The sequence below is a fragment of the Mobula birostris genome, chromosome 31, assembly GCF_030028105.1.
Source record: "Mobula birostris isolate sMobBir1 chromosome 31, sMobBir1.hap1, whole genome shotgun sequence".
Classification (NCBI taxonomy): Eukaryota; Metazoa; Chordata; class Chondrichthyes; order Myliobatiformes; family Myliobatidae; genus Mobula; species Mobula birostris.
The window spans coordinates 29,733,195-29,746,519 of NC_092400.1; the positions used below are offsets into that span (position 1 = coordinate 29,733,195).

Genomic DNA, 13,325 nt, shown 5'->3' on the forward strand with positions numbered 1-13,325 from the left:
CCCAGTTACCCGTGAACTGCACCTTGGACATAACTACCTCCCTGTATATCCTGTTGCTCAATCCCTCAGCCTCCCAAATGATCCAGAGTTCATCCAGTTCCAGCTCCAACTCCGCAACACGGCCTGTTAAAAGCTGCAGCTGGATGTACTTCTTGCAGGTGTAGTCGTCAGGAAAAATAGAGTTCTCCTTGCCTTCCCGTGTCCTCGAAAAGGAGTATCCCCACTGTTCTAAATGTGCAAAAAGAAAGGAAGGAAAATTAAGTGGAAAAAATCTGCCTACAGCCTCTGCTTCTGCTCACCAAAGCCTCCCTAAGCCAAAGCTAGAACTTCCCACTCTAACACCGGACCACTCACACAATGGCTGCTCTACTTAAGCCTAACTTCTTATTGGACCTTGGCAAGTGGCTAATTACGCACACTCCAATGTCTCCTAGTGATATATGGTGCACAGAATGTCCTGACTGCCCCCATTTGCTTCTTTTGAAATCTCTCCTGTATGCACGCTGCAAGGATGAGCAGCACGAGAGTGGGATGATAGCAAGGATGTCAAGAATTGAACGGGTTGTGTCTGCATTTTTCAGAGTTTAGTAAGAAATGACCTTATTGAAAGGTATCAGATCCCAAGGGGTAGATGTCACAATGTGTTTATTAGTGACACAGCATCGAATAAGGGGATGTGGTTTAAGATCAGGGGTGGGTCATTTAAAACCTAAATAGGTAGAAATCTCTTCTGGCAAAAAAAAAGTAAATTAGTGTAATTCTCTGCCCTAGCAAGTTATTGAGGCTTGTTCATTAAAGAAATTTAAGTTGAGGAATGGATACATTTTTGAAAGATCAGAGGGCTGGGGGATCTGACTCTAAGGAGCTCAGACCTTGCACTCAATGACAGGGTGAGCCTGAAGGGACCCCTTCTACTGTCTTGTATACAAAGACAGATGAATTCATTAACCGTTGGAATACGTACTATGCTTTAGTACATTGATTAATCTAGGCAGAATCCATTCGTCCTGTTCCTTGTACAGGTTACCCCCCCCCATCTGAAGGTAGAGTGTTCCTATGAAATGGTTTGTAAGTCATCATGTTGTAAAGCGAAGAAGCAATTTCCTTTTATTTATATGGGAAAATTTTGTGAGCGTTCGCAGACCCAAAAATAACCTACTAAGTCATGCTAAATAACACATAAAACCTAAAATAACAGTAACATATAGTAAAAGCAGGAATTATATGATAAATACACAGCCTATATAAAGTAGAAATACTTTTCCACAATCATTTCCTGAATTGTTCTCCGTAGCGAAAATCTCACGCAAGCGCCGTCGGCAGAAAATCTCACACAAGCGCTGTTGGCAAAAACATGGCGCAAGCGCTCTCCAGTAACCTTTAAGCTATGAAGCTGCCAAATGATACCAAATAACACGTAAAAATACACAGCCTATATAAAGTAGAAATAATGTATGTACAGTGTAGTATCACTTACGGGAATCGGGAAGACAGCGCAGAGCACACTGATGGCGTGTTAGACTGAGTCGTCGGAGTTTGGGTGGTGCAGTGGCCCCCACCCTCCGGGCAGCGACCCGATACCAACCCGCGAAGCATGCAGTGGTGCAGCGGTAGCCGGGAGGCACTCAGCACATCTTTAAGAAAAAAGCCGAAATAAACAAGCTAATTAATTAGGTGCCGCCTGACACGTAATTAATTAGCATGTTTATTTCGGCTTTTTTCTTAAAGATGTGCTGTGTTTCTCCTGGCTACCGCTGCATTCTCCATGAATTGGTATCTGTCCGCGACCTGGGGGTTGGGGTGGTTTTGACACTGGGGTGTCATCTCGTCGTCTGCTTCCATTAGGGCAGGCAACTCATCTTCTCCTATGACTGCCCAACTCGATGTTGAAGGTCGAGGTTCGTCGTCTGCTGTGGCTGATGTGGAAGGCTTGCTTGACTGCTGAGCCCCGTGCATTTTTCTATCATACAGTTCTTGGTAAGCACTCAAACCATCCTGCAAATATCCCCTAAACCTATGTACCCGTTCAAATTTAAAGTCGTTCTTTATCATTGCAGCAAAAATCTCATGCAGTTGCTTCACGTTCAGTTCACTACTGCATTTGGTTTCGATTGTTATCCTTTCTTCTTCCAATTGCATCAGCTCTTCATCTATCAGTTCTTGGTCATGGGATGCCAAAACCTCTTCAACATCATGTTCGTCAGCTTTCACAAGCCAAACTCACGTTGTCCTTACTTCGTTCACCACGATCAAAACGCTTAATTATGTCTAGTTTTACGCTAAGTGTAACACCCTTACGAGCTCTTTCAGGCTTTTCCGATACCTTAGAACTCATCTTGCAAACGGCTGCTCACAGGCACGTGTTTAAGCAACGCCGGTGAGAATGCCGTTCCCGGGGAGAGCGGCTGCTCGGGGCACACACTGATTTTTTTCACGAGCTGCCTTTCTTCGTAACAGAGAAAACACCTTCTGTAGCGAAAACAGGGAACTAATGTAGGTCTTTTGTAACAGTGAGGTTTTGTAAAGCGAACGTTCGAAAAGTGGGGGACACCTGTATTTACTACTCTCATTCAGCTTGAAGTGACCTTTTCGCTCTCCAGCTGCCAACCTTATCTTACCTGTTGAATCTCTGTACATGAATGGATCCATATTTCTTTCAGAAAACGGGTCTGTGCCATCGACCTGGTCTGCCCAGCCTCCCTTCCTGTGCTTTGTCGGTGCCCGACGGAAAGTTTTCCTGCTGAGCTGGACCCGACTCTTCTGGGCATAGCTGTCCAGTGTGGTCACGGGCTAAGGAAGAGGAGTGGGGAAGCAGTTAGGGCTCATGTTCAATTTTATGTCTTTCCAGCCTGAAATATTAACTCTGTTTCTCTTTCCACGCATGCTGCCTCACTTGAGTGTTCCCTGTGTCTTCTGATTATGTGTTAATTTTATATTACGTTTCCCCTCAAAAATAAGTATTCAATATGAAGAACTCATGGAGAGCATAAACTCCATACGCTGCAGAGATAGACAGCCGGATTCTGTGCCTTCCATTCTTTGGAATTATTTGGTGTTCTAAGTGGTCGTCCCTCTTCCGAGGCTGTGCCCTCTGGTCTTAGACTCCCTCACTATAGGAAACATCCTCTTCACATCAACTTTAACTAGCCCTTTCAATATTCAATAGTTTTCAATGAGATTCCCCCCCCCCCCCAATTCTTCTGAACTTCAGCAAGTACAGGCCCTGAGTCATCAAACTCTCCTCATACATTAACCCTTTCATTCCCAGAATCACTCTTGTGAACCTCCTCTCAACTCTCTCCCATGCTGGCACATCTTTTCTAGTTAGGGGGCCCATAACTGCTCACAATACTTCAACGTAAACACGAGGAATTCTGCAGATGCTGGAAATTCAAGCAACACACATCAAAGTTGCTGGTGAATGCAGCAGACCAGGCAGTATCTCTAGGAAGAGGTACAATCGACATTTCGGGCTAAGATGTTGCATTCACCAGCAACTTTGATGTGTGTTGCACAATATTTCAAGCCCAGTTTGACCAACGGCTTATAAAAACTCAGCATTACATCCTTTCTTTTGTTTTCTAGTCCTCTCGAAATGAACGCTAACATTGCCTTTGCCTTCCTCACCACTGACTCAACCGACAAGTTAACCTTCAGGGAATCCTGCACAAAATCTCCCAAGTCCTATTGCACCTCTAATTTTTGAATTTTCACCCCATTTAAAAAAAATAGCTTATGCCTTAATTCCTTCTGTCAAAGTGCATGACCATACACTTCTCTACACTATATTCCATCTTCCACTTAATTGGCCATTCCCCCAATCCAAGTCCTTCTGCAGACACCCTGCTTCCTAAACACTCATGCCCCTCCACCTATCTTTGTATCATCCACAAACTTGGCCACGAAGTTGTCAATTCCATCATCCAAATAATTAACATATAATGTGAAAAGATGCGGTCCCTGTGGAACACCACTAGTCAACAGCAACCAGCCAGAAAAGGCCACTTTTATTCCCATTCTTTGCCTCCTGCCAGTCGGCCAATCCCCTATCGGTGCTAGTATCTTTCCCGTAATACCATGAGCTCTTATCTTATTAGGCAGCGGCACGTGTGGCACGTCAAAGGCCTCCTGAAAATCCAAGTTAATAATATCCACCGGCTTTCCTTTGTCTATCCTTACAGATTTGTCAGGCAAGCTTTTCCCCTGAAGGCAAACATGCTAATTTTGGCCTATTTTATCATGGTAATGATAGGAGCGTTAGCGCATATTCTGGGGTTAGGATATATAGCAAATATTAATTTCACTAGCAACCAATTTTTGGGCTTTGAACGTGGATTGCAGATTAAATTTTAAATGCAGCTCAGAACAATGGGCTGGAGCTGCTGGTTGGGGTCAATCACAAAGAAACACTACTTCAGGGATGGCCAACCTTTTACATTCCATGTGGCAATTTTTTCACACGCGAGTTCAGATGAACTTTTTCATGTACGAGTTCTAATATTAACATATTTTTACAAGAATTGAATGGGGATACAAGAATTGTATGGCACATCTGAACTCGTGAGTGAAAAAATTGAAGCATGAAATGTAAAAGGTTGGCCACTCCTGATCTACTTAGAACTCAGATGCCTGCACATGCATAAATGTAGCCTAGATTCAGAGGAGGTTAACGTTCATTTTCAGTGTCTGGAGTGTGCGTGCAAAGAAGGAGGTGTGTGAAAACTATATGTAATTCAAAGGAAGCATTGTAGATATGTTGTAAATATAGAATTGTCCTGCTGTTAGCTTTGATCTTTAGCATATAAAAAAGTCATGTCATATTGGGTCAGAAGGCCTCTTCCTCCACGAGTGTCTCAATATGATGCCTGCTGCTCGTTTTTCGTTGAATAAAACACTTCTATAACCACCAGCTTCAGTGTCTCTCTGGTGACATTATTCATGGTACAACAACTGACTGTCTATAGTCTCAAATGTAGTATGCAACATGTCAGTAAATCTCTTCTCTCCATTAGAAAGGCTAACTTCTTTCCATCTTCTATTTTAAAAAAAATTGGAATAAGCATCATTATTGGCAGCATTGAGGTAATGGAGGGTAACCACAATCCAGATACTTTGTTGCCTTCTACTTTGTTGCTCTATTCTAACAATTAGTGCTCAAGGAGAATGTAAACAGAGAAGTATTGAAGCCCTTGCTGATTCTTAAAACAGACACCCATAGTTACCTCCAAGAATGAGAATCCTTGAGGAGCTTGGTCATCTTGAGTGACTACGCCGGTAGACTGGGAACTATCCGTGTCATCCGTCAACTCCAGTTCACAACTTGAAAGGCCACGGCTTATGGATCTGGGTTCCTGGAGGGAGTATGGCTGCTCACTGGCATGGGTCACCTCTGAAGACAATGATGTGCTTCTTGGATCGGCAGTATGGTCCTTGCAGGGCGACACTGGTCTACAGATGTAACAGAATAAAGTCCAAACCAGTCAGCAAGAAATTTAACTCGTGGCTGTTCATATTGTTAGAACAAGTGTGTGTATCTTCTTGGTTCCTGCAGATTGTAATTTGAACCCATGACTAATTTTCCATAAGTCAATATGTTTAGGAACATTATCAGACATAGAAACAAATTAGGCCATTCAGCCCATCAAGTCTACTCTGTCATTCGATCACAGCTGATCTATTTTCCCTCTCAAGCCCATTTCCCTGTCTTCTCCCCATATTCTTTGGCATCCTTACTAATTAAGTACTTATCAACCTCCACTTTAAATATAACCAATGACTTAAGCTTCATACCCATATGTGGCAATGAGTTCCACAGATTCACCACCCTCTGGCTCCAGAAATTCCTCCTGATCTGAAGGGATGTCCTTCTATTCTGAGGCTGTGTCCTCTGGTCCTAGCCTCCCCCACTATTGCAAACATCCTCTGTATGTCCACTCTCTCGAGGCATTTCAATTCTTGATCTGTTTCAAAGAGATTCCCCCCGCCCACCTCATCTTTTTAAATTAGATTGAGCACAGGCCCAGGACCTTAAAATGCTCTTCGTACATTAACCCTTTGCTTCTTGGGATCATTCTCCCGAACCCGCTGTGGACCCTCTCCAATGCCAGTGCATCCATTCTTGGAGATGGGGCCCAAAACTACTCACAACACTCCAAAGGTGGTCTTACCATACTTGGGGACCCCATAAGAACTTTTCCGCTTCTCAGGCATAATATAAGTTATACAATAATCTGAACAGGGCCTATCAGTGTAGGCCCTATTGGAAAAATCATTTCATAAATAGCAAAATGACTTGGAACACAACTTCAATGCGCCATTCTCATTTTCTGCAACACACTATCCATTTTCATTCTCTTCTCTTGGGCATTGGTGCTTGATAAGGCAGGGTATGATCTCTCCCTCTCTTCAGTAACAGCTTTACAAAAATAAGCACAGAGTAACTCCAGAGTGTTCACAAACCATTACAGCCAAGTTGGATTCCCTCGCACGGCCCCAAACCACCAGGTTCAAGAACAGTTACTGGGCCCTCAACCATCAGGCTCTTGAACCAAAGGGTTCAACGTCACTCAACTTCACCTACCCCATCACTGAAATGTTCCCACAACCTACAAACTCATTTTCAAGGACTCTTCATCTCATGTTCTCGATATTTATTGCTTAATTATTTACTATTATTATTTTTTTCTTTTTTTGTATTTGCACAGTTTTTTTTTTGTCTTCTGCACTCTGGTTGAAAGCCCTAGTTGGGTAGTTTTCCATTGATTCTGATATGGTTATTATTCTACAGATTTATTGAGTATGCCCAGAAGAAAACGAATCTCAGGGTTCAATATGGTGGCATATGTGACATTTGATAATAAAGCTTACTTTGGGAAGTAAAATGTCCACAGGGGCATGAAGGAACAGCATTTCACTACACAAAGCCAGAATTCAAAGTTGCTTTCTGCCTCCCTTGTAAAGAGGACCATTAACTCCACACAGATATGAGCCAAATCTAACACCTTTGGGTTTTTGAGCTCAAGGATCTGAGAGGACTCAACACATCAGGAGCCTCACCAAAACACATCAACAAGGACTCTATTTCATCCCTTCGCCACAACACTCATGTAAAGCTCATAATCAAGGAAGACCAATGAGCAACGAGTTGCTATTCCCAGTTGGTGGCATAAAATGCACCGCCTGTTGGAAACTTGCTTATTCTCAAAGAGCGCTGCTTACAACAGAGCACATCCTATAGCTCTGCCTTGCTCCCATCAGTACTTTGGCCAACAAAGTTCAACAAAACATCAGCAGTAGGCGATGGTCTCAAACCGTGGTAAACATATCCTCACTCTAACTATCTCATGACTTTCACACAGCTCTTACATTGTGTCTTCATAGTCCTTTGGCTCACTGTATTTGCTGCATGGTTCGGTGTCCTCACTTGTGCTGTAGCCTCTCTCCTCATAGGTGCCATATGGTTCTTTGTCGTCACACGTGCAAATCTGCTCCCTCTCCTGCACAAGGGCGTCAGTGTCCTTTGCCTTTATGTTGGGAGTTACGAAGCACTGCTTCACCCTGTCCTGAAATGAAGGTGATAGAATTAGAAGGACCAAAGATATCGTGCTGTACTATCTAATATTTCCAGTGCATAAACAAACAAGTCAGCCAGTAGGATCACAGCAGTGCGAATATTCCTCATGCATTTCTTTCAGCTCGCTATTCTTTCACTGCATCAACATATCCCTTCATTCCTTTTACCATGCTGTTTCCCTTACTCACCTTCTAAACTGTTTCTTGTGATAATGAATTCCCTACACTAATCAGGAACTTCCTGAGTTGCATAAATGTGATGGTAAGGTCCCATATTGCATTGACCAAGAAGCGGTATGTGTCTGCAACCACTCCATTAAGCCATTTTGATGTGACCCATCTCAGTCTGTGAAAGAGAGTGCTCGGTAAACGCACTCCTCACACACACCCATTCCCTGGTCATTCTGCTGTCATTGCGGTGAGTGTGTGCACTTAAATGTCTTCCCTGGTATGTTCTCGTAATGGGTCCTAAACCGAGCTGATCCGCTCGGGTTGGCTTTATGGTGCCTTTCCTGCCAGACATTCCTTTTCTTTAGTACTGAGGATGTGTAAATGTGTACATGTTGTTTGTATACCATTTGTAATATGATTTAATTACATTGTGGGGTGCATCATATTCTGATTTATGTGTAGGAGAGAGACAGAGATAGCAAGATATATATGAGATATAGAGGGGGGAGAGGGGGGAGGGGGGAGAGAGGGGGAAGAGAGAGGGGGAAGAGAGAGGGGGAAGAGAGAGGGGGAAGAGAGAGGGGGAAGAGAGAGGGGGAAGAGAGAGGGGGAGAGGGGGGGAGGGGGGAGAGAGAGGGGGAGGGGGAGAGAGGGGGGGAGGGGGGGAGAGAGGGGGGAGGGGGAGAGAGGGGGAGGGGGGGAGAGAGGGGGAGAGAGGGGGAGAGAGGGGGGAGAGAGGGGGGAGAGAGGGGGGGAGAGAGGGGGGAGAGAGGGGGGAGAGAGGGGGGAGAGAGGGGGGAGAGAGAGGGGGGAGAGAGAGGGGGGGGAGAGAGAGGGGGGAGAGAGAGGGGGAGAGAGAGGGGGAGAGAGAGGGGGAGAGAGAGGGGGAGAGAGAGGGGGAGAGAGAGGGGGAGAGAGAGGGGGAGAGAGAGGGGGAGAGAAGTGATTCAAGCCAGTCTTCACATGATGTGCCCAAAGTACGATAGGTGGAATCTTGTCATTTGAGCCTCCAGAGAGAGACTTGGTTTGATCTAATTGAGGACCGATTCTTTCGTTCTGTGCCAGGTCCATGAGATGTGTAGTATTTTTTGCCAGCACCATAGTAAGTACTTTTAAAAGCTTCTGCTGATTTTTATTCAAATTGCTATTCTGCTACTTGTTCTCTGATTCGGCATCCTGTTATTTTAAACTTGAGTGTACCGTACAATATCTTATCAACAGGCTTTGCAAAATTCCAACGTACCACATCTGCAACATTACTCTGCTCACTCCTCAGGTAATGCAAGTACCCTTCTGAAATCTATGTCAACTACCAATAACTTCCTACAAGATTTAAAAAAAAACATTAAGTAATTGTTTTCCTTGCTAATAACATGCAGACAAAATGATTCATAGTTTCCTGTACTTTATCTTCCTTAATTATAGGAATCACATTATCTATCTGGCAGGCCTTTGGCAATGTTCCTTTTTTTAATGCCAGACCTTCCCTAATTTCTTTTGATGTAAATCTGTGCAATCCATCTCAAACAGGGCCTATTTCCTTTCAGTTTACAGTATCAATCTTCTTTCATTTATAATTTACTCAAACTCATCTCCTATCTCTTTCTCTCATTCTGACAATAGGCCATGCACCCGAAATGTTGACTGTTTCTCTTTCCACAGATGCTGCTTGACCTGCTGTTTTTTCCCCAACATTTTGTTTTTATTTCTGGTTTCCAGCACCTGCAAATTTTCATTTTCAAAGAACTTTCCTTATTGCCTTTATTATGATTTCCTAATATTTACAGTCCCTAATTCCAGTCTTGCTGCTGAAATTAGGCACTATAAATATTAGTCTTATATCTTTTGTGATTTCCTTCGAATGTCGGGACTTATTGTGGGTGTTACTATTTCAGAGGATATGTTCTGCAGCCAGCATGTAAGTACGATTATGAAGAAAGCACCAGAACATCTCTTACTTCCTTAGAGTCTGCAGAGATTTGGCATGACAACTGAAACTTTGACAAACTTCTACTGACATGTAGTGGAGAGTGCATCACGCCCTGGTATGGACACATCAATGCCTTTGAATGAAAAATCCTACAAACGGTAGTGGATTCAGTCCCAGTACATCACAGGTAAAACTCTCCCAACCATTGAGCGCATCAACATGAAATGTTGTCATAGGAAAGCAGCGTCCATCATCTGAGATCCCCACCATCCAGGCCAAGCTCTTTCCTCGCTGCTGCCATTCAGGTAGAAGGTACAAGAGTCTCAGGACTCACACCACCAGGTTCAAGAACAGTTATAAACCCTCAACCATCAGGTTCTTTAATAAAAGGGGATAACCACACTCACTTGCCCATCCATTGAGATGTTCCCACAACCAGTGATCTCACTTTAAGGGTGTTTTATCTATTATCTCAACTTCTCGTTATTTATTGTTATTTATTTATATTTGCATTTCCGCATCTTTTTGTCTTTTGCGCTCTAGTTGATTTTTCAATGATTCTGATACAGTTGCTATTTTATAGATTTGCTGAGTATGCCCACGGAAGATGAATCTCAAGGTTGTATATGCTGAGATATATATATATATATATATATACACACACACATATACACACACACTTTGATAATGAAATTTACTTTGAACGTTATTATGCTAGTTTCCCTCATCAGCACTACCACAAGTAACTATATAACATTTCAGTCACAATGCTATCACTGTTTGTTCATTATGTACCTTCCTACATAATCCCATTTTCTTACACATTTTTGTCTCTCATACATTTTAATAGTTTTCACAACTTCCTAGTATTCTTCATCTCTTATTCAGAAGTTTCCTGGGCCTGGGCGCCACAGTACAGCTCCGGTGTTCCAGAGCTCGGAGTTCAGTTCCAGTGCCGTTCTGCAAGCTGTCTCTGTAAGTTCTCCTCATGGATTGCATTGCTTTTCGCCGGGTGCTCCCGTTTCCTCCCACAGTTCAAAGACGTACTAGATAGGTTAATTGGTCATTGTAAATTGTCCTGTGAGTAGGTGAGGGTTAATGAGCATTGTGGGGTTGCTGGGGCGTCATGGCTCGAAGGGCCGGAAGAGCCTATTCTGCACTGTATCAGTAAATCAGCAGTGTTCTGCAAAATATTTGTATCGGATCTACACATTTCACGTAGTTTGAAATCTGTCCTTCATGCTTCTGTGATGAACCATTATTGACGAATTTCTTCTCAATACATAATTCCCAGATTTCTCTTGATTATCATTTCAATTGTTAATCAAGGTGAGGAGGAGGAGATAATGGCGGTGTGACACAGCGCGCGCGGCCTCTTCGGTGATGATATCTGTAAACTGTCAAGTAGGGGACCGTGCACAATTCTGATTTGATGGAGACAGACATGACAGCACGGAGGAACAACTGGAGAAACTTCTGAAATGCCCTCTTCGCTGCCGTTGTTACTGTGTGGTAACCGGAATCTCTGGAGCAGAAGGCCCCGAATCCTCGGCTTTGCTTGTTTCGGTGGCCGGGGCTAGGTTGAAGGTGCTCGGCAGAGGGTGGTGCTCGGGAGGCTGTATCGGAGGGGCTGGTCAGAGGCTTGAAGTTTTCAGACGGATGGACTCGGTGTTGGCTGTGGTCGGCTGCTTCCAAGGCATCGGCAAGTTGACGGTGCCTGGAGGTTTATGGCAGGGAGATTTGCTCTTTTGCTGCCTGCTATCGGGGACCTGGGAGTCGATCGGGACTTGAGACTTTTTTTTACCGTGTGCATGGTCTGTTTTTTTATCAAATTATGGTATTGTTTTGCACTGCTGTAACTATATGTTATAATTATGTGGTTCTGTCCGTGTTAGTCTTTGGTTTGTCCTGTTTTCTGTGCTATCACTCTGGAGGAAAATTGTATCATTTCTTAATGTATGTATGCATTTCTAAATGACAATAAAAGAGGACTAAGTGTTCTCATTACCTAAAATGTTTCCCCGTACACTATTCTTTTTTATATTGCAGTTCAGTGAAATTTAACTGTAATTTGTTTTAAGATACTATTTTCTTAATGCTTTCAATCCTTAATAACATTTTTCCCAGTGTTCTGCTTGTCCACAAGGTATAAAATTAGCAATAACTCAATGCATTGTTACAAAGCTTTTATTACATTGGTCATATTGCCCGATTGTTCTACTCCTGTTCATTGTTATTTCACTTTCTTTAGATAAATAGGTACAACATTGCAATTTTCTGTGTTATGCAGCCAGGAAATAGCCAAAGGTATCTTAGTCTCAACTTCCAGCATCTGAAAATGGGCAGCCTCCACAAGTACCATGAGAATAATGGCTGAAATAAAGATGTACTGGATCAATACGCTCTTAATCATCTGACAGTTATCTGTGGAGGCATTGAGGTAGTTTAGTGAAATGGTTTGGACAAACTAAAGAACATTTTTTTAAAAATGGAGATACTGGAGATTTGAAATCAAAGGAGAAAACACTGGAAATACTCAGCAGGTCAGGCAGTATCTGTAGAAAGAGAAACAGTTAAGGTTTTTTCAGGTCCAGGAGATTTCACTGGAACTGGGCAGGACAGACAAGAAGTTAGCAGAGAAAGTGAGAAAGGGCTGGATTGGACAAAAGAGCTACCTCTGAAAGACAAGATATTTTCTCACCCTATCAAATATTCCCTTTGTTCTACCCATCCCTTCCCAACCACCTCTGCTACCGAAGGCCACCTTGTTTACCTCTTGGATGAAACCAAGCTCAGTTGTCTTCCCATGGCACCAGGCTAATTCCCTGAATTTGGAATGAGGAAATCCAAGATGTTTTAATTAAACGACTAGCTAATCGAAGCAGGTGTCTCACAGCATTGACAAAGTATCCACATGAACCCTTGGATTGCCAAAGTGTACAATGTCCGGGACCTCGACTATTCCTCCAAGAGGACCACAACTTTTCTGCGAAGGCTTCTGTGCCTCAATGACCTGGAGAGCTGCGTTGGCTGGAGTCAGGGCTTTATGCTTTGGCCCTTTGTATGGTCACCCATGCCAAACAGGTCAAAGGGTAGAGGCCAGTCTAAGAGTGGTCCACCGGTCCTCTAGTTTCGGAGGTTCAGCTCACAAACTAGAGTGGTGAAACAAAATTGTTACGGAAACAGCAATGAAGAGTCCTTCTACATCTGAGTGCAACAGTATCCGTGAGTCTCCACCCGGAACTTGCTGTGACAGTACTGAAAACCGAGAAGAAGCTACTGACATGAGGAAGGAAGCACTAAACACCACCAGCGATGGAGGACCTTCATTGCTGCCCTAAACACCAATGGCATAACAGGCAGTAATTACCCCAACCATTAACTGAGGGGTCTGTGGACCCCAGGTTGGGAATCCATGCCCACACCAATCTGTACTATAGATGGATATTTGGTGATTGGAGTGGACATGGTCAATTAAAGGACCTGTTGTTGAGCCTTTGACTCGAACTCTTTTCCTTCCATCACAAGTTGCCCCAATAAGGGACCAAGTACTGTCATTGCTGTACAGCAATGTACAGTCATTACTGAGCTTCAAGAACAAAATACCCACAGTCATTACCGCAACAATTAAACAGACCCGCTCTCATTGTAA

At 43.4% G+C, this 13,325-nt stretch overlaps 1 protein-coding gene across 1 annotated transcript in view; it reads right to left on the reverse strand.

Annotated features, from left to right (window-relative positions):
* The window catches only part of LOC140190747 (uncharacterized), a 272,758-nt gene that overhangs the window by 19,922 nt on the left and 239,511 nt on the right, over positions 1-13,325 (reverse strand). The window contains exons 6-8 of the mRNA XM_072247572.1: positions 7,366-7,562; positions 5,223-5,448; positions 2,619-2,790 (exon numbers count right to left, since the gene is read on the reverse strand). Coding sequence (XP_072103673.1) covers positions 2,619-2,790; positions 5,223-5,448; positions 7,366-7,562 — 595 coding nt within the window. The remainder of the gene's footprint in view (positions 1-2,618; positions 2,791-5,222; positions 5,449-7,365; positions 7,563-13,325) is intronic.